This window comes from Bombus fervidus, chromosome 16 (genome assembly GCF_041682495.2).
Source record: "Bombus fervidus isolate BK054 chromosome 16, iyBomFerv1, whole genome shotgun sequence".
NCBI classification, from domain to species: Eukaryota; Metazoa; Arthropoda; class Insecta; order Hymenoptera; family Apidae; genus Bombus; species Bombus fervidus.
The window spans coordinates 829,900-847,865 of NC_091532.1; the positions used below are offsets into that span (position 1 = coordinate 829,900).

General features: G+C 28.4%; 4 protein-coding genes across 4 annotated transcripts; 1 reads left to right on the plus strand and 3 right to left on the minus strand.

The window, feature by feature from the left end:
- Positions 1-9: 9 nt before the first annotated feature.
- Positions 10-3,593, minus strand: Dbp80 (putative ATP-dependent RNA helicase Dbp80). The gene is made up of 8 exons (XM_072019814.1): positions 3,245-3,593; positions 2,767-2,987; positions 2,599-2,691; positions 2,292-2,509; positions 2,029-2,206; positions 1,695-1,932; positions 1,454-1,616; positions 10-1,280 (listed from the first exon to the last, which is right to left on the minus strand). The coding sequence occupies exons 1-8, from the start codon at positions 3,305-3,307 to the stop codon at positions 1,027-1,029; spliced, it is 1,428 nt and encodes a 475-aa protein (XP_071875915.1). The 5' UTR covers positions 3,308-3,593; the 3' UTR covers positions 10-1,026.
- Positions 3,594-4,407: 814 nt separating this feature from the next.
- On the minus strand, positions 4,408-14,026 carry LOC139995862 (uncharacterized). Its single transcript, XM_072019758.1, has 11 exons — positions 13,900-14,026; positions 13,233-13,332; positions 10,235-10,803; positions 9,186-10,063; positions 8,912-9,078; positions 8,660-8,833; positions 8,267-8,578; positions 8,045-8,195; positions 7,500-7,630; positions 6,135-6,752; positions 4,408-5,074 (listed from the first exon to the last, which is right to left on the minus strand). The coding sequence occupies exons 1-11, from the start codon at positions 13,908-13,910 to the stop codon at positions 4,901-4,903; spliced, it is 3,285 nt and encodes a 1,094-aa protein (XP_071875859.1). The 5' UTR covers positions 13,911-14,026; the 3' UTR covers positions 4,408-4,900.
- Positions 14,027-14,091: 65 nt separating this feature from the next.
- Positions 14,092-16,747, plus strand: Tcs4 (Threonyl-carbamoyl synthesis 4). Its single transcript, XM_072019822.1, has 5 exons — positions 14,092-14,626; positions 14,727-14,985; positions 15,066-15,194; positions 15,339-15,695; positions 15,777-16,747. Exons 1-5 carry the CDS (start codon positions 14,367-14,369, stop codon positions 16,074-16,076), a joined length of 1,305 nt encoding a protein of 434 aa, XP_071875923.1. The 5' UTR covers positions 14,092-14,366; the 3' UTR covers positions 16,077-16,747.
- On the minus strand, positions 16,090-17,951 carry LOC139995896 (GTP-binding protein 10 homolog). The gene is made up of 4 exons (XM_072019832.1): positions 17,678-17,951; positions 17,258-17,561; positions 16,967-17,185; positions 16,090-16,885 (listed from the first exon to the last, which is right to left on the minus strand). The coding sequence occupies exons 1-4, from the start codon at positions 17,714-17,716 to the stop codon at positions 16,278-16,280; spliced, it is 1,170 nt and encodes a 389-aa protein (XP_071875933.1). The 5' UTR covers positions 17,717-17,951; the 3' UTR covers positions 16,090-16,277.
- Positions 17,952-17,966: the final 15 nt, after the last annotated feature.

Here is a 17,966-nt window from a genome sequence, read left to right on the forward strand (position 1 = left end):
AGTCCCACCTATTGAGAAACTTTTATTATACTTCCATTAACAAATTTAAAGAATTAATGAGTTCTATAGAAAAGAAATGTTTACATTGAAAAAATAAAGTGTAAATAATATAGAAATTCTGTTACAATAAAAAATGATTGAATGTTTCATACAGTTTCGTCCAAATGCATTAAAGCACACCGTATTTTAATATTACGTCACGTATGGATGTCCTTGTAAATGAATTTGAGACGAATTGTATTACAATAATGACCATTTTGTTTAATTACTTTGTCACAGTATTACATGGAAAATTGTACATTTTACGTACTTTTAACATCTATATCTATACCATTGTCGAAGGAATTGTGTTAAAATATTTTTCTTTTATGTTTCATTTATAAGAAAGTTCTCATAATGTGTAAAATATGTCGGTAAAGTCTTCGTACAACATTCACAATTTGTTTGTTTCAATATCAGTTATGATAAATAACTAATAGTTTATAATTATTAACCAATGATTAACTGATTTTAGCTTATATTATTTGTACTTATACAAATCGTGATAATGTGATCACAATATCGTTGTAACATTGCCGTAATACATATAACCAAAGATCGATTAGTAGATCATATGTGGTCAAATTAAAATTTAAATGTGGAAGCAATGAATAGTTTTTCTTTTATATAAAAACTCAAACTTAATTTTAACTAAGTTACATGCAGTACAAAGTTAAGGACATGATATTTCCCTGCGCCAAATAGTTATTTGTTGTATAACATATAAAAATATTTTTTTATTTTTATATTGTTCAAACTCTGTGTATATTCCTAATCCAATCGCCATATTTTAACTCGATATTAAAGAATACTATACAATCATTGTAAAAAAAGGTAAACATATAATATTTGTTGGTAATATGTGCTATTGGAAAAGAAATACAAAGAATTCATGTTGAGAATACAAATGTCTATTCTTTTAGGAGGTATTACAATATATCTATGCGTATTTGATAAAAAGCATAATTGTATCTCTTACATATTAATCTAGGCTCCTATTTTTTCTATTTCATCTGCATCTTCTGCATCAAGGTAATGTATTTTTCTTCCAAAATGTTCTTCTATATCCTTACATATCTGCATTGCATGAGACGAATCTATTAGATTAATAGCAATTCCAGATTTACCAAAACGTCCAGCACGACCAATTCTATGCAAATATGTTTCACAATCTGCTTGTCGATTTTGATCCACTGGTAAATCAAAATTGACAACTATTGTTACTTGTTCAACGTCAATACCTGCAACATTTTTTGACTACTGAACTACTCAAATAAATTTATAATTAATTGGAAAGTTGTAAATATGTTTTCCATATTTATACTTTCATATTTTTAAAAGTACGTAATAAATATATAGAAAGAAATATAAAAAGCTTTGGACTTTAAAACTAGGACTGGAGTTACATGAATACCTCTGGCTAAAACATTAGTTGTGATAAGAACTTTTTCAAGACCAGCTCTAAAACGATCCAAAACTGAAATTCTCTGTTCAACTGTCAGTTCCCCAGATAAAACAGCTACTGCATGACCATCTTTTGTCATTTTTTCGGCTAACCAACCAGCTGTTTTTCTAGTCTATAGGTAAATGAAAAATACTATTTATAATTTTAAAACGGAAAAATCACTCATCAATACAATATAAAGATATCTTACATGACAAAAGATAATTGCCTGTCCTATTGTTATTACACCATATATATTGGTAATAGCTGCATATTTTCCATCCAGATCCTTGCATTTTACATAATATTGTTTAATATTATCTAAACTTTCCTCTTTTTTCAGTAACCTTATTATTAAAGGATTATTAACTATAATTTCTGCAAATTTCATCACTTCTGGCTCATAAGTTGCAGAGAAAAACATCATTTGACATGTGCGTGGAAGCTGCCTGTAAGCAATGTGTTTAAATGTAAAATTTAAATATAAATACAATATGCAGCTTGAAATATTATTTCTTTATGTTTTTATAAACTAAAATAATTACTTATGAATACGAATACACTGGTCTTGATGACCTTGTGTTGCTATCATTACATCTGCTTCATCTAAAACAAAAACTGATATTTTATTTAAATTAAAGAACTTAAATTTAACAGCCCAATCTAAAACTTTTCCTGGTGTTCCAATGATTATGTGTTCTGTAATCTTTGATCCACGACTTACTGAAATAACAAAAAAGAGAGATGTAAATTTTTGTTAAAAAAGATAATTTCTGTATGGTTGAAAATTATCTATAATATGTATTACTTTCTTCTCCTCTTACAGCATATTTTATTTTTATTTCATTACAGAATGCAGACATTTTCGCTGCTACTTCTCCTGTTTGTATGGCTAATTCATAAGTTGGTGATAAGCAAAGCACTTGAGGATAATTTTTGGTGGTATCGACCCTGCTTAGCATTGCTAATACAAATGCTGCTGTTTTACCTGTCCCAGATTGTGACTGAGCAATCATATTTTGTGGTCTATAAATAATCGATTAAACCTTATGATTATCATTTATTCTTTGCATTAAAAAATGAACGAAACTTGTTTATATTAAAAACAAACTTACGGATCAGCAAGTAAAGTAGGTAATGCAGTTTCTTGAATTTTTGATGGAGCATTAAATCCCATTGCATATACTCCTTTTAATAAAGCAGGTTTACTATAATATATATTATATTGTATAATCTTTTTAAAACAATATAAATGTAAAGAAATTAATAGCAAAAATACCAACAGATGAAGAGCTTCGAAAGATTTAACGCTATATAAAGGTGAAGATGGATCCTTTCTTTGAACTTCTATATCTTGTGTTGTTTCTACCAAACCTTTACGTATAATTTTTTGGAATAATGATTTTTCTGCGGCTGAGATTTGCTCATCCGAACCATCATCATTTTTGGAATCTGTATTTGCTGTATTTTCTTTAGGTTCTTTATCTATATTTAGATTGGACACCTGACACGTCATAAGAGTCACAAGTTATTATTTCGGTAAAAAAAGATAATAAAAATGTTTCGTTGTAAAAAGGGGTTAAAATTGTTATATTATTGTTAGATTTAACATGCTTTAATTGTTGAATATATATAATTTCAGTAATTAGAAATTAAGCAAGGGAGGTACAGAAAAAAGAAACTTTTTTGAATAGCAAATGTGTAATAAACAAACAATAGCGAGGTTAAGCCGGTGATACTCATATATGATAAAAATATTACCTTTGCTGATAGTTTCTCTTGTTCGTCTACGTATTTAGTCCATTCAAGTTCAGCCGATGCCATATTAACATTGATACATTCACAATGATTAAGAAAATAATTTAAGTTTTAATTAGAATGATAAAATAATACAATTACTCGTCGTGATTTCTAGCTAACGTAGCGTCACAGCACGGCATAAACAATAACTAAGGTATATATATTTTTTGTGAAGAATGAATTAAAAATGGCAAAAGTTAAGTGATATATTAATAAATATTGGAAAATTTAAATAGATGATAAATAATAAATGATAAATTTAATGAACAAAATTGGTTTTCATATACATATATATACATATATGTAGTGATTTGTGAATATACTTTGCTTGCTTACAAGGAATGTGATTTTTTCACTTTGTATACATATGGTACCCTCAGACTATCGATACATACATATATGTATATTGTCATTATTTCAAGGTTCTCAACTAAAGGGATCGATATGTCAATATTTATTGATAAATCACATTTTTGTTGAGAACCTTGAAATATTGACAATATTATTGATTGTCTGAGGGGACCCTAATATCAATTTAATTGTAATTGGTATTAATAATAATAAATTAATAAATTAATAATAATAAATATAATATATATGTATTTTCAAAACATATGTATATGTTTATAATTTTTTCTAAATTTATTGTTTATAAAAAATTAATGTTTCGTTTCAAATTTGAAAAATTCCGTATTTCGTACATTTTAACAAGTGTTAAAGAAACAGTTATATATTCTATTTATGATAATGTACTTTTTCCAATGTATTGAATAAATACTTTCGACTTAATTTTTTAAAAGTATTTATTATAGAGAAGTATGCCATATATTTTTTATATTATCACACTGTAAATTAGTATAATGATATTTGTAATAAAACATCTATCTACTAATTTACATAGTATAGATTATATCAAGCATGAAAAATATGATGGGTTCATTGATACTTTACAATGATTTTAACTGTCTGATATATGCATAATTTAAGCATGTCATTGATTAATATTGTAACACATTGTAACTGTAATCTATAATCTAATTTACTTTTCATTTTTATAACAAATATGCGTAAATATATGCATAAGCGTAACATCACTCTAAGATAACCTTCAACAAACACATTCATTGTAGTGGTTTGAATGGTTTTAATTTAAAATACTATACAACGTAGATGTAATGTATGTGTTTTATGTAATGATACATGTATATTCTTGCATTTAAAATTACAAATTTTCGAGGTTAGCATATATGCTGTGTAATAAATGATAGCCGTTAAATGCACAATATATTATTAGATACTACCGTGTATATTTTTATATGAAATATACATTTCATATTTGACATATGTACAAATTAAATGGTCAGGTTTATTCACCTCATTCGTAAAGGTATATTATACAGTTTATTTGCAGCCGAAAATGTATTTTTTTCTAATTCCTGGACGAAACATACTTTAAATAAAAAGTATGTAAAATACGAAATGCGTTTATTCATATATAGGCTGCTTCGGTAAAATAAAATATCGTTGCTTGTATAAACGCAAATATGAATGTACTTATATACTTCTTCTCTCTTTTTTTATCGTAATACACTAGATTAAATATGTTCAATATATCTCTTAAGAAACTTTTATAACTGTGGTAGTGGTCTTAGTTCCGCTTGATTGCGGTACAAGGCGAACGGTTATCAGCGAAAGGTCAAGCATTTTGCGCTGGTATTTCTTGTGAAACACCATAGCAGCAGACTGCGTCTTAAACACAATCGTTGCGCTGCGCTCACCCATTTGTATGCTCTATAACACGAATAATATAAACAGATAATTATTAAATTGTTGAACTAAAGAAATCAATTTTTATTTTTAAAAGGTTGCATATTTTCAACTAGTTACAAAAACTTATTAAAAGCATAATAATAAATTGAATAACAGATATATGATTCGAACGTGTAAAGTATTATAATAATTAAAATAAACGTTTTTTATATATATACATACATATATATATAACAAGCAGGGTATATCAAGTTAGATTTAAGCAAAATATTATCAAACAATATATTGCTAAATATATAGCTATATTCTTTTATTATATTGTTTATTATATAGTTTTATATGAACTATAGTCATTATTTATAAATATGATCTAAACTTTTAGGTTAATGTAAGATATTCTTCAAAATAAATCTGTCCATTACATGTTAATATAATATTGCATCTATATTCATATATATTAAGGAAAGTAATACAATACTGTAGTTATCAAATGCTTGTTTTTATTTTGTTATAAAGAAGAGTATTATCAAATATTGAATGAATACAAAATGATATTGGGATAATGATTTTTAAACAACTACAACAATATGAATTTGTTAGTTGTAAAACAAATTTATATACCTCAATGAAAAAATACCCAAAAAGGTAAGAAACAATGTAAGGTTTTGAATAATGTTACAAACTAATAATAACTTCTCCCCAAAGAAAGAAAAAGGAAAAAAGATGTAATTATTAGTATTGCTATTGACACAATATGTGGGATATTGTCAGAAATCTTAATTAACGTAATCCATAATTACATAAATCTTAATTGAAATCATTCTCAAAATAATCATAATTAAAATACTTAAAAAAAAAGAAAAAAAAAAAGGAGAGAGGAGAGAAGAAAAAGCCCACAAAAAAAACAAACATGCTTAAAGGAGAAAAGATTGGCATTGTATATTATTATAAAAAAAGGAAAAAAAGACGACCACAAAAGACGCTGGATTTATGATTTCTAAAGGTAAAGTATGTGAAAAAAGGATCTATGAATTTGCAACGAAAATCGAAGTCTTAAATGTTTTCATGCAAAGATAGTCACCTCAATTGTTCCAATGCCTTGGCACATACGTCTAATTTGCGCTTCGGACGTGCTTGCTGCTAAATTCTCTACCTTTACAGTATTTGTTTTTATTTCCGGTATTTTTTTCTGTTGTATAGGAGATTTTTGTAGTACAACTCTTTGGTTACTTTGTGTATTAACAACAACCTTTTTTGCATTGGTATTCGTTACTTCTTGTACATTAATCACAGTTTTTTGAAGATTTCCTGGTGATTTTTGTTTAACAATTCTTTGCGAAGTACCAGCAACTTTCTGTCCTATATTTGCTAATTTTCTTAAAACATCAGCTTGATTTTGACCGATCCTTTGAGTTGGACATTGAGCAACATTAACTAACTTGTTTTGCATTAACAGTTGACCTTTCTGCAGATTTGATACTGTTTTTTGTATAGTAGTGGCAACCTTTTGTGTATTTAGTAAAGGTTTCTGAATTACAATTCTTCGCGTTCCAGATTGGGAATTTAATACTTTTGTATGTTCATTTCCTTGATTAATCGTATGTCCAGAATTACTGTCTTTTGTAGAATCTATGGAATCATTGGGTTGTATAGTTTGTATTGTCCTGACAATTCGTATACAGGATGATTTCTCTGCAACCTATAACAAAAATAGTCGTAAAAGATAGCATGCCGTGTAAAAAAGTATAAGAAAGAATAATAATATTTGAGTTACTAATTTTAATATAAAAAATTAATTAGAAGGTCAAGATTGCTTCAAAAGTTACAACAAAATGAAAAAGAGTTGATAAAGCATTTTAATACAGAATGATCTTAATAAAAGTTTGGAGGAAATTAAATAGAACAAAAAGTATTTAAAAACGTATTTTATTAGAACAAGAGTAAAAAATATACAGAAAGTCTGATAGACCTATATGTATGTATCTTTTTACTTAATAATATGTCATTTTAGACATGTAAGTTATTATTCAAATAGAAATAAATATTTACAAATGGTATAATTCTTACGAATAAATAAAAACTGCAACAATGTGCTTTAGTACATAAAAAAATTTTTAATTTCCTAGATATTGCCAGCAATTATTTCTATACCTATGATATTTATATACAGTATATTTGAATCTTTCTCTTTTTCATTTTAGTATAATACAAACAAATAAAATTCTATCAGACATGATCACATTTTATACAATTTATTTGCTTTGAGCATTAAGCACGAATTGCTTATAAAAAATATCATAATAAGAAAAACCGTTAATTACACCCACTGTTTTACAAATGTGCATATTAAAGAAAGGAAAAAAAAAGAGGGAAAAAAGAGGAGAAATATTAATTTCATGTTTTGTGTACCGACAATTAAGAAAGCATGGCATCTTTAGTCATATACCTCTGTAGATTGTGTATTGATAGGACGAGCACGTCCTCTTCCAGTATTGTTATGTCCTTTGTTTATGGATGCATCTTTTACTACTCCCATAAGTGCTGATACAGGTTTAGCATCCTGTGCATTTTCATTTACTAGGAAGTAAAATTATTCATTACACACACAATTATATTCATATCAAATCGTTGCTACTATTATTATTATTATATATAATTATATACACAATATATTATAGTTATTTCTTAAACGAAATATCATGTTATAACTGAAATTAAAACGGATTATTGTAGCTTATTAAATAAATGCTTAATTATGATAATAGGAGAAAAAGAATGAAATAATTTTTAACAAATATTTTGCATACTTTGATAAAGAAATGGTAACTCTTTTAAATAATAGAAATACATATATATTTGTAAAAAAAATATATTACTAAAAAAACTTAACTTTAATATTGCCTTTGAAAACGTATCCATTGTATTCAAGCGATTAATTACTAAATCATTTGTGTATATCTGATTTATATAATGAAATATTATTATACATACACGTATTTTCGTTTTTAGTTTCATCATTTTGTTTCTCCATTGCAGCCATTTTTCGTCGATTTTCCTTCTCTCGCAAGATCTTTTCTCTAAGCCGTTTCTGTTCCTCCATCTTTTTTCTATATTCCTGCATTTCTGGGTCGTTTTCTTCGTCCTATAAAAATTTATTTTGGAGAAATGCAATGCAATGCGTGGGAAGGAAATAAAATATAAATGTGTATATACCTTTTTGTCATTATTCGTATTGTTTAACATATCCACTGTTCGTACTTCTTGAAGATTTCTGTTGCTAAGCTTTACTCGCTTTGGGCTCAAATCACGTAAAGGTCTGTCTACAGAGTTGGGAACTCTTTTTTGTGGTAATCTAGTTCTTATCGAAGTATTCACTGGTCTGTTGCTAGATTTCTGTACATGATTTTGATCATAATTCTCACGATACGCGGTTGACGAGCAAATCTTACCCTTCGAAACATGATCGTTTCTGGTTTTCGACGACAAATCTTTATCGCGATAATTTTGATGGGTTCCTCTGTGATCCTGGGGATGAGCATTATTTTTAAAAACTAAATTATATTCTTCACGCTTAATATACTTGTTACCAAATCGTACGCCACCAACCTGTGGATAATTATTTTTTTGATCCCCCTGATCTGATTTATATTTCGAACTGGATTCATAGCTATCATCTCGCAAGTAACTACTTTCTAAAGGATACTGTTTACTCTGAGTTCCAGTTTGATTTTTCTGCGGTTTATTTTCTTGCCATACATCGGAAAAGTATGCATAAGGATCCTGTGAAAATTCATATAATTATAGTTTTCTGTAAAATCTTGTTACACCTTAGATTCGTCAATATCACGCGATACATACGTCGCTTTTATTTTGTTGATAATTTTGTTGATAATGCGGCGGTTCTTGTTGGGTTTGATTATACGAACTTTGATTCTGATATGGGATAGCGAGTTGTGAGAATTGGCCAGTAGGAACTTGAGATGATAAATTAGGTGTTTGCTGATTGGAATCCCATGCGAGTCTTGCTGTTTGCGAATCAAGCCAGAAGGAATCATAAGTAAGAGGAATTAATATAAAATTATAGGAAACTGATAAAAGTTTCGTTTGAAAAATCAAACTTGAAAGAACTTACCATCGTTCGTCGACTGAACGGCTCCTCGAAAGTGAGGATTGATTAAAATCTTGTGCCCTGGAGGTAAAGGTACATTGGGTACATTGGAAGTGGATTGTTGCGGTACGGGTAACGTATTAGTATTAAATTGACTGGTAGGTACTTGATCGGAATATCCGGACCTCGAATCGTAAACGGATCGGTTTTCAAATTGAGCTGCTTCTTGAAAAGGTGGTCTATTCTCGAAAGGTGGTTGATTTGGTATTTGATTGACGTTAGGATGGTTAATAAGTGGCCCTTGGGAAGAAGCTTGACGTGGATATCCTTGCATAGGTAACGGTTGATTGCCCTGTAACAATGGCGCGGTCGATGTTCCAGGTACGACTGAATTCAGATTTCCAAGAAGCGTTCCTCCAGGATTCCCTTGCAACAATGGGCCTTGATTGTTTTGCATCAGCCGAGCTTGATTATCTTGCATAAGGGAAGCTGAATTTTGAAACGGGGCCGTACTCGCACCAACTGGCGACGGTTGAATTTGGACATAAGGTGGTTGATTCGATGGATGGCTGTAAGACGGTCCTTGAAGCGATCCTGACAAGCCACCTCGAGGTCCGTAATCTACTCTTGTACCCATTGTTCTAGGACCCACTTGATTTTGAAATTGATTAGGATTGAATTGTGGTCTGTTATCTACAAAATGCGATGGGCCTTGGAGCGAACCGTTTGGAGAATAATGCTGGAAGGGTTGTACTTGAGAATTTTGTTGCTGATAAACAATCTGTTGGTTTTGCATATTGTTTGGTACTCCGAGGAAAAATAGTGGCCAGGTCTCGAGTAAAGGTGGCCTGCATACTGGTGGTGGTTGATTATCGAAGTTTGCGTTGCGTGCATTACCGAACCTGACCAATCACATTTTACAAATAATTACACAGGTAATTTAATAGGTATTTCAATATTCTAATATTATACATGTGTACACACAAACACGCGCGCGCGCATATATAATACCATAAATAGATAAATAGATAAACACAGAGACCTTAAAAATCGCAAGCAACAATTGCACATACCTTGGATTAAAATTTCCCGAATTTTGTGTATTAAATCTTCCACCGCGATTTCCTCTTGTACTTCGACCTCTTCCACGGCCTCTAGATGCTAGCTTGGATGGTTCGGATGTTACCACGTTCTCCAAAGTATCCGGTATATGGTTATTCATTTTCGAAGAAACGATAGTTCTTTCATTTTGAAATCTGTTCCTCCTTTCTTTAGCTTCTTCGCATTCGTCATCTTCCAATCCCTGTCCATTTCCAGAATAGATTTTTGCATTTTTCTGTAGCTTCTCCCGTAGATCTCCCTTTTCGATATTATTCGAAGTATTGATGTTATCAATTGTAGAAAATTCATCGTTTTGTCGGGTTTGTTCGCTTTTATATTCATTAATTTCATCTTGTTCGTAATACTTCGATTGGGCTTCTAGCTGATTTCCGTCGTCGTAAAAATCATTGTCGTTGCTTCTATCAGTTTTGCTCCTACTAAACTCTATGTTTTCATCTTCACCATCTAAGTCGTCAAGTGCGTCGGTTACTCCTAAGTCCAGTACATCATCTGTTTCCTCTTCTCCCTTATAGCTATTCTGCTGCTCAGGGAATTAAATTGCCAAATATTTGTAATGAAAATATAATATTTAGCCGTGGTCGTTACAATCTACTTTTAATTAGCTATGTGTTTATCAATTTATAAGAAGTTACTACTCTTTCATGATTAAAACGAAGGTACCGCATTTGAAAATTCTCGCATCATTCTTTCCTCCTATTTCTATCAATTTTCCTTCCTTCTCATCCGATCTCTTAATTATTATCAGCCGCCAATAATAAGATTTATACGGCAGAAAATTTAATCGCAAGTTTCTCGACAAAACTTACTGTTAGGTACTATTATAATCCATGCAAATGAATATTACCGTAACAATTGATTAGAATAATCAAATATTTTCTCAATAAAAGCGATAGCATATCTGATACTTCGCAATACGGAATTGTTATAAATATATATTATACAATATGTTACAATTCAAGGCAGCAGCAGCATGATATATTGCAGTTTAACAATATGTTTCGTATTATGTTCGATTGTACATTACTCGTACAATATGTAAACATATATATATATATATATATATATACATACATTTATTTTATTCTATATACATACATTCATTTTATTTTGGACAAATTGCATTAAGAATCATCGAGTTTCTGTTTCAATTTTTTAAATATTTCATACTGCTTTTTAATGAAAAGGAAATAGATACATGACTTTAAATGTTATACAAGTTGATATGATATCCAAAGATATAAAGTATGTACGATGTATTGATACAGTCGCTCAAAAGAACGAACGATATTACCTTCTTACAATACCATTGTATCACAACAATCAGATTCGATATTTCTTTTCCATAATATTTGAATGTTTTAATGAAAGAATTCATCATATATAGATTTCATCGAATCAAATATCTCTTTTCAATCTTTCATACATCTTACAAAATAATAATTGCGTAATTACATTTAATTTTCTAAAAATCTGAACAAGATGTGATTTCCATTTCTAATGTAATAAAATAAAATGTATCCGTGTGGACTAAATTTTTAAACACACTTTAAGAAAACTTATATAAACATGTATATTATAAACATTCATACGTATCTTTTATACATAAAAACTTTCATTAAAACACACAATTTTCATGACATCTTTTAGTATATTATTTGTAGTAATTGTAATATTTAAATATTTACACTATAAATCACAAAATTTAATAGTGTTTTCAATTGTAATTTGTTGAGAGGCTACGAATAGCACATTAACAAACTTGTGTAATTGTACTGCTTCAATTACCATTAACATTTATTCTGCTTACAATATCTAATGGTTGTGCCTTTTTAATAAACAGGGAAAAGGAAACATAATAAGTACAAATAACATAATAAATTAGGAAATATCATTAGGCACAAATTCTTAATATTCATTATACATATACAGAGTTTTATCGGCACTAATAAAAGTAATTATGAAATTTTAAATAATAAAGAAAATACAGAACGCAATTATAGTACAAAAGATAGAAATTGCTATAGCAAATAATATTATGATATAATATGAATACGAAGAATAAATATCAATCGTTTATCTTTCATTTTCCCTGCATAAATTTTTACTAAATATGTTATGGATGAGTTTTACATGTTTCATGCTTCATTTTCACATCCTTTGTATATTATAATAAAGTTGAGAAATCTCGTAATAAATTTTATAAATCAACAATTAATATGAAGCATTTGCATAAAATACAAAATTTTCGCCTACGCAAAAATATATTATAATTTTTGTGCATTTGCTTTAAACTTTGAATACAATCTCATACGCATATAATAAGCACATATTATTTTCGCTCACAATTTAAGTAAAATGCTTATTTTACCCTGAAAATTTTCAAAATATTCAAATAGAATAGATCTTTGTTTAATCATTTATAAAGTGATTCTATACATGAATTAATGATAAATATCTTGTGTCTAGGACAGTATCATCATACAATGAAGAATATGTAATTTGAAATTATGATTTTAGATTTGTTCATCCTAGTCATAATACATAAAATAAATCAGATATAACTAAATGAAGTCCTTCTTGCTTGCTGAAATATATTGTTTATAAAACACATGAAAACAAAATTATATCAAAATTAATTTGTTTATATTAAATAATTAATTATTTTTAACAAAGTTCAGAAGAATTATTAGAAAATTCATAGAGAGCAACTTTATATGTGCAACTATTATTTCTTTCTACAATTTTTAAGATCACCTTCATTAATAATCGCAATATGTTGATTTGTTATTACATTAACAAATAAAATATAAAATTCTTAATTTTCTAACAGCGATATATATTTTTTAATATATTTGTTATTAGACTTGAACATAATATTGTATCATATGATGCATTATAATGAACTAATTTTTATTTAACAACAAAATAATGGTCCAGCAATATGCTCACCCTCTCCACTTCATAGTCGTCTGCTAAAAGAGCCTCTTCTTCATCATTGCCTAGATCATATTCTTCATCTCCAAGATCTTCGTCCAATAGGGTATCATCACTGAACAAGAAAAAACTTGAATAAAAATAGGTACAGCGATCGTCACGTTAAAAATCTCTTTTAAATATATTTAATATATTTTTATATTATTAAAATATGTTTTTTCAATTAACATACAGATACAATAAACTTGTGTGAAAATATGATAATAAAATATAATAGGAAATTCACTAAACTTGTGGAAATGAATTATATACAAGAAAAAGTAATCAAAACAATGTTTATTAAAGTAGCCATTAGTATACAATAAAAACAGATATTATTTTTATGGTTATCATATTTCTTTGATATCCTGCAAATACAATCGCTATATTTTACGAAATGAATTTTCATTGCAAAACTAGTAAATGAATAATTCACAAAAAGATAGAATACAATGAATGATGGAAAAGACACAATGTACGTCACTATTAACAATGATTATAACTCTAACCTCAATATAAACATAGCTATACGGAAGAAATAACAGATTTATAATTGTATATAAAATAATTCTGAGGTTAAATCAAATAGTAAAATTATATCAAAACACTAATTTTCTGTAATGGAAAAATAAATATCTCTTACTGTTCCGACATTGTACATCCACTTTCTGATACTTCAAGGAAAATCTGCAAACTGTGATGGCACCGAGACCCGAGATAACGAGCGTTGCGTAGCTCACATCGATTGTTACTTTCGAGGTATCAACTTCCTATATCGAAATCTCGAAATAATATCGAATACAATATCATAACAAATATAGCAATAGCGCATATTATTCCTGCCCTTGCATATTGCATTAATTTCAAACACTACATAAAATAAACAAAATTGAGTAAAGTACCACATATAAATTATTAATTTAATTATTAGCATTTTAATGGGTTAATACTATTATGTATGACACGATTATGTTTGAAGTAAATGCAAATAACTTAAGTACACAATATAATTTTAATATGCCTTTATATATATATATATACTCATACATGTATATACACAATATATGTCCACACATATTCTAAAGTTCTAAATATAAATGAAAAGGGTTCATGTTTAATTTAAAATTGAGAATGGCATATAATACAGGCTTATTGTTTCACAAATGCTTATATAAGCATTCTACAAATAATGTTAAATTTTTATATTTACATAAACGTAATTTAAAGTTGGTACAGAACTTTTTCCACAGCAAGCCTACTGTAATTTTAGGAATAGAATCTAGCTGTGATGACACAGCTTGTGGAATTGTTGATGCTAATGGACAAATTTTAGGTGAAGCAATTAGTTCTCAACATCTGACACATTTGAAGTAATTAAAAAATTTTGTTAATAATTTTTCTTATAACATTTATATAATATATTATAGAATCTTTTAAGATGATTTAGAATATAACTTTGATGTCTTTTAGTCTTGGAGGAATAATTCCATCAGTTGCAAGAGTATTACATAAAAAGAATATTACAGAAACTTGTGAGAATGCATTAAGAGCTGCAAATCTAAAGTTAAAAGATATTGATGCGATAGCTACAACTGTAAAACCTGGTCTTCCTATGTCTCTTAGAGTTGGAACACAATTTGGAAAATATTTAGCACAAATTGGGAAGAAACCTCTTATACCGATACATCACATGGAAGCTCATGCTTTAACAGCAAGAATGAACAGAGAGGTCTTTTTATAAAATGTTCATATTTAATATATCATAAAATTTGATTAATAAGGAAGATATAAACTAACTTTTAATTACAGATTGATTTCCCATATCTTATTTTATTAGTTTCTGGAGCCCATTGTTTACTAGCAATTGTTGATAATGTAAATAAATTTTATTTACTTGGTACTTCTGTCAATAATGCACCTGGGGAGGTGTTTGATAAGGTAATCATTGCATGTTGATATCATCTCTTTTTTAACTATCATAATTTTGTTTACATATTTTTTAATACATTTTTAATTCACATAACTTAGATAATAAATAGTAAATGGATTAAATTAAATTACTCTATAAGTTTACATTTATAGGTTGCACGAAGACTCAAATTAAAAAATATTCCAGAATTTAGTACTTTAAATGGAGGCCTAGCTATAGAAATTGCAGCAAATAAAGCATCAAACATTGAACAGTTCTTATTTCCAGCTGTAATGACAAGATACCGTGACTGTAATTTTAGTTTTTCTGGTCACTTAACTCTTTGTAGAAAGTACATTGAATTAGAAGAAAAAAACCATAACATAGTGGGTGATGCAGTGATTCCTGATGCATATAATTTATGTGCAGCACTTCAATTAGCTATGGTAACACATATTTGTCATAGGACTCAACGAGCAATGGAATTTATTAATAAAATGTCATTATTTCCTAAAAATAAACGAACATTGGTACGTCAAAAGTATTAATAACACTGCCTTAATTTGATATATATGTATGTTCAATATATATTGCTTATTTTTAATGAACAGGTTATATCTGGAGGAGTAGCATGTAATAATTTCCTAGCTAAAGCATTGAATATTGTGAGTACTGAATTAGGTTATAGCTTTATAAGAACTCCACCTAAATTATGCACTGATAATGGGACGATGATAGCATGGAATGGAATAGAAAAATGGATTGCAGATGTAGACATCATCAGAAATCCAAATGAAATTGAAAAAATCGAGATAGAAAAGACGGCTCCACTTGGAGAAAATTGGATTAAAAAAATAGAAGCAGCAGACTTAAGGTGTGAATGGATAAAAATAAAGAAAAAACTTTTCTAAACAATTAAAAAAATAAAATGTCAAATACATTTATTGTTATGTTGCAAAGGCTATTAATTACAAGGTTGTTACTTTTTTCAGTCTGTATATACTGTTCTTAAAAAAATATGTTTTTGTTTTGATTATACAGTGTTTCATTATGAATAGGTTGTACTATCCGTAACGAAACACCGTGTAATTCGTTTAAATAAATATGATAGGTTATACAAATGTCGGCGCATATTGCTGCATTTGTTTTTTTAACTTTGTACGTAAACAATCTTCATTTGAATCCATATCTTGAACGGAAATTTTTGCTTCTTCATATTTATCAATAATATGTCTAATCTTTGTTTTAATTTCACGTATCTCATCTGCATTTTGTAAAATTAAAGATGTTGTTATAATATCATCAAATTGTAATACTCTTTTTGGTCGAATTGATTCATCAAATTCTGAGAGAAATTCTGATAAATTATTTAATTTTAGTTTAATTTCATTATAGATTTCATTTGCTCTACTTGTATCCATTTTATTTACTATCATCATTGCAGGTCTATCTAGCAAATCAGGATTATAAAGTTCAATTTCCTTATTTAATAAAAGCACAGTTTCTAGACAAGATCTATGTTTATGTCTTATAGAAAATTGACATCCCTGAATGTCTAAAATAAAGAGCAGTAATTTTGTTCTTTCTATGTGTTTTAAGAATCTATGACCCATTCCTTTATTAATATGTGCACCTTCAATTAAACCTGGTAAATCTGCAACTGAAATCTGTCTGTGATCTTTATACTTTATAATACCTAATTGTGGTTTTATAGTTGTAACTGAAAAAAATCATAAGTAAGAAAAAATAGCATACATTTAACTAGTAAAAAAATAATGTGTTTTATACACAGTAAACTTACATGGATAATCTGCAATCTTTGATTTAGCTTTTGAGATTGCATTTAGAAATGTACTCTTCCCTGCATTTGGAAAACCTATCAAACCAACATCAGCAAGTAACTGAAGATCAAGAACTATAGTACGACTTTCACCTTTAAGACCACAATAGCCTGTCCTTTCACATCCCCCTATTCCACCTGTAGCAACTACCAATTTTGTATCCTTTGAATTCATTGTACCTATAATTTAACAAATAAATATCATAAACAATCAAGAATAATTGTTGTTATTTATTATTACATGTACATTACCAAGTTTAATGCGATTTTGGTCATAAACGGTGATACCAATTGGAACCCTTATATTTAAGTCTGTTCCAGGTATTCCAATGAGCCCTTTTTTGCTACTATCGCCTCCTGTTCCTGCTTTCAATTTCATGTTTTCTAGTTTGTATTTAACAGTTCGTAATGTTAATCTTTCTTTTGAGACAAGATATACATTTCCGCCTGCTCCGCCTATTCCACCATAAGCAGGTAATCCAGAACCGCCGGTGCCTCCAGTTACGTGAATACGTAAACTGTCAATTAAGCCTTGTCGCATATATTTCCTTGGTAACTAAATAATTAATCTATAAATCTTTAATCTACATATTTGTAAACTATGTTTTCTCTACTCTATTACTGTACTAATTGAATGAGAAAAGAATATTAAATATGTTAAGATTAGATTACCTTTGCTGCATAATATAAAATTCGTGTTAATACAACCATTCTTTTCTTATAAAAAGTATATATATAATGTATTTGTTTATGTACATATAAGATTAAATTCGGTTTAACTTTGATTTTGGGGGTTATAAAACTATTGATTTTTTCTTTATCATTTAATAGTTTTCAGCACGTAGAATCCAAAAATGCAAATCTTAACTTCAGATATCCAGCAGTTTAAAAGTTATGCATATCTAAAATAGAATGTTCATAGCGTATTTTACAGGTTAGTATAACGCCATATTGTTTCTAT

Bases quoted from the DNA above. Each gene is read 5' to 3' on its own strand.
- Tcs4 (XM_072019822.1), top strand. From the start codon at position 14,367: ATGTTTAATTTAAAATTGAGAATGGCATATAATACAGGCTTATTGTTT. The intron at 14,627-14,726 runs GTAATTAAAAAA...GATGTCTTTTAG, and splicing joins CAACATCTGACACATTTGAA to TCTTGGAGGAATAATTCCAT. The intron at 14,986-15,065 runs GTCTTTTTATAA...TTTTAATTACAG, and splicing joins CAGCAAGAATGAACAGAGAG to ATTGATTTCCCATATCTTAT.
- LOC139995896 (XM_072019832.1), bottom strand. From the start codon at position 17,716: ATGGTTGTATTAACACGAATTTTATATTATGCAGCAAAG. The intron at 17,562-17,677 runs GTAATCTAATCT...TTAATTATTTAG, and splicing joins TTTTATATTATGCAGCAAAG to TTACCAAGGAAATATATGCG. The intron at 16,886-16,966 runs GTAAGTTTACTG...GATTTTTTTCAG, and splicing joins AAAGATTGCAGATTATCCAT to TTACAACTATAAAACCACAA.
- Dbp80 (XM_072019814.1), bottom strand. From the start codon at position 3,307: ATGGCATCGGCTGAACTTGAATGGACTAAATACGTAGACGAACAAGAG. The intron at 2,692-2,766 runs GTTGGTATTTTT...TATATATTATAG, and splicing joins TCTTTCGAAGCTCTTCATCT to TAAACCTGCTTTATTAAAAG. The intron at 1,933-2,028 runs GTAATTATTTTA...CATTGCTTACAG, and splicing joins CAGTGTATTCGTATTCATAA to GCAGCTTCCACGCACATGTC.
- LOC139995862 (XM_072019758.1), bottom strand. The intron at 8,196-8,266 runs GTATATACACAT...AAATTTTTATAG, and splicing joins ATACGAATAATGACAAAAAG to GACGAAGAAAACGACCCAGA. The intron at 5,075-6,134 runs GTGACTATCTTT...TTCGTGTTATAG, and splicing joins AAGGCATTGGAACAATTGAG to AGCATACAAATGGGTGAGCG.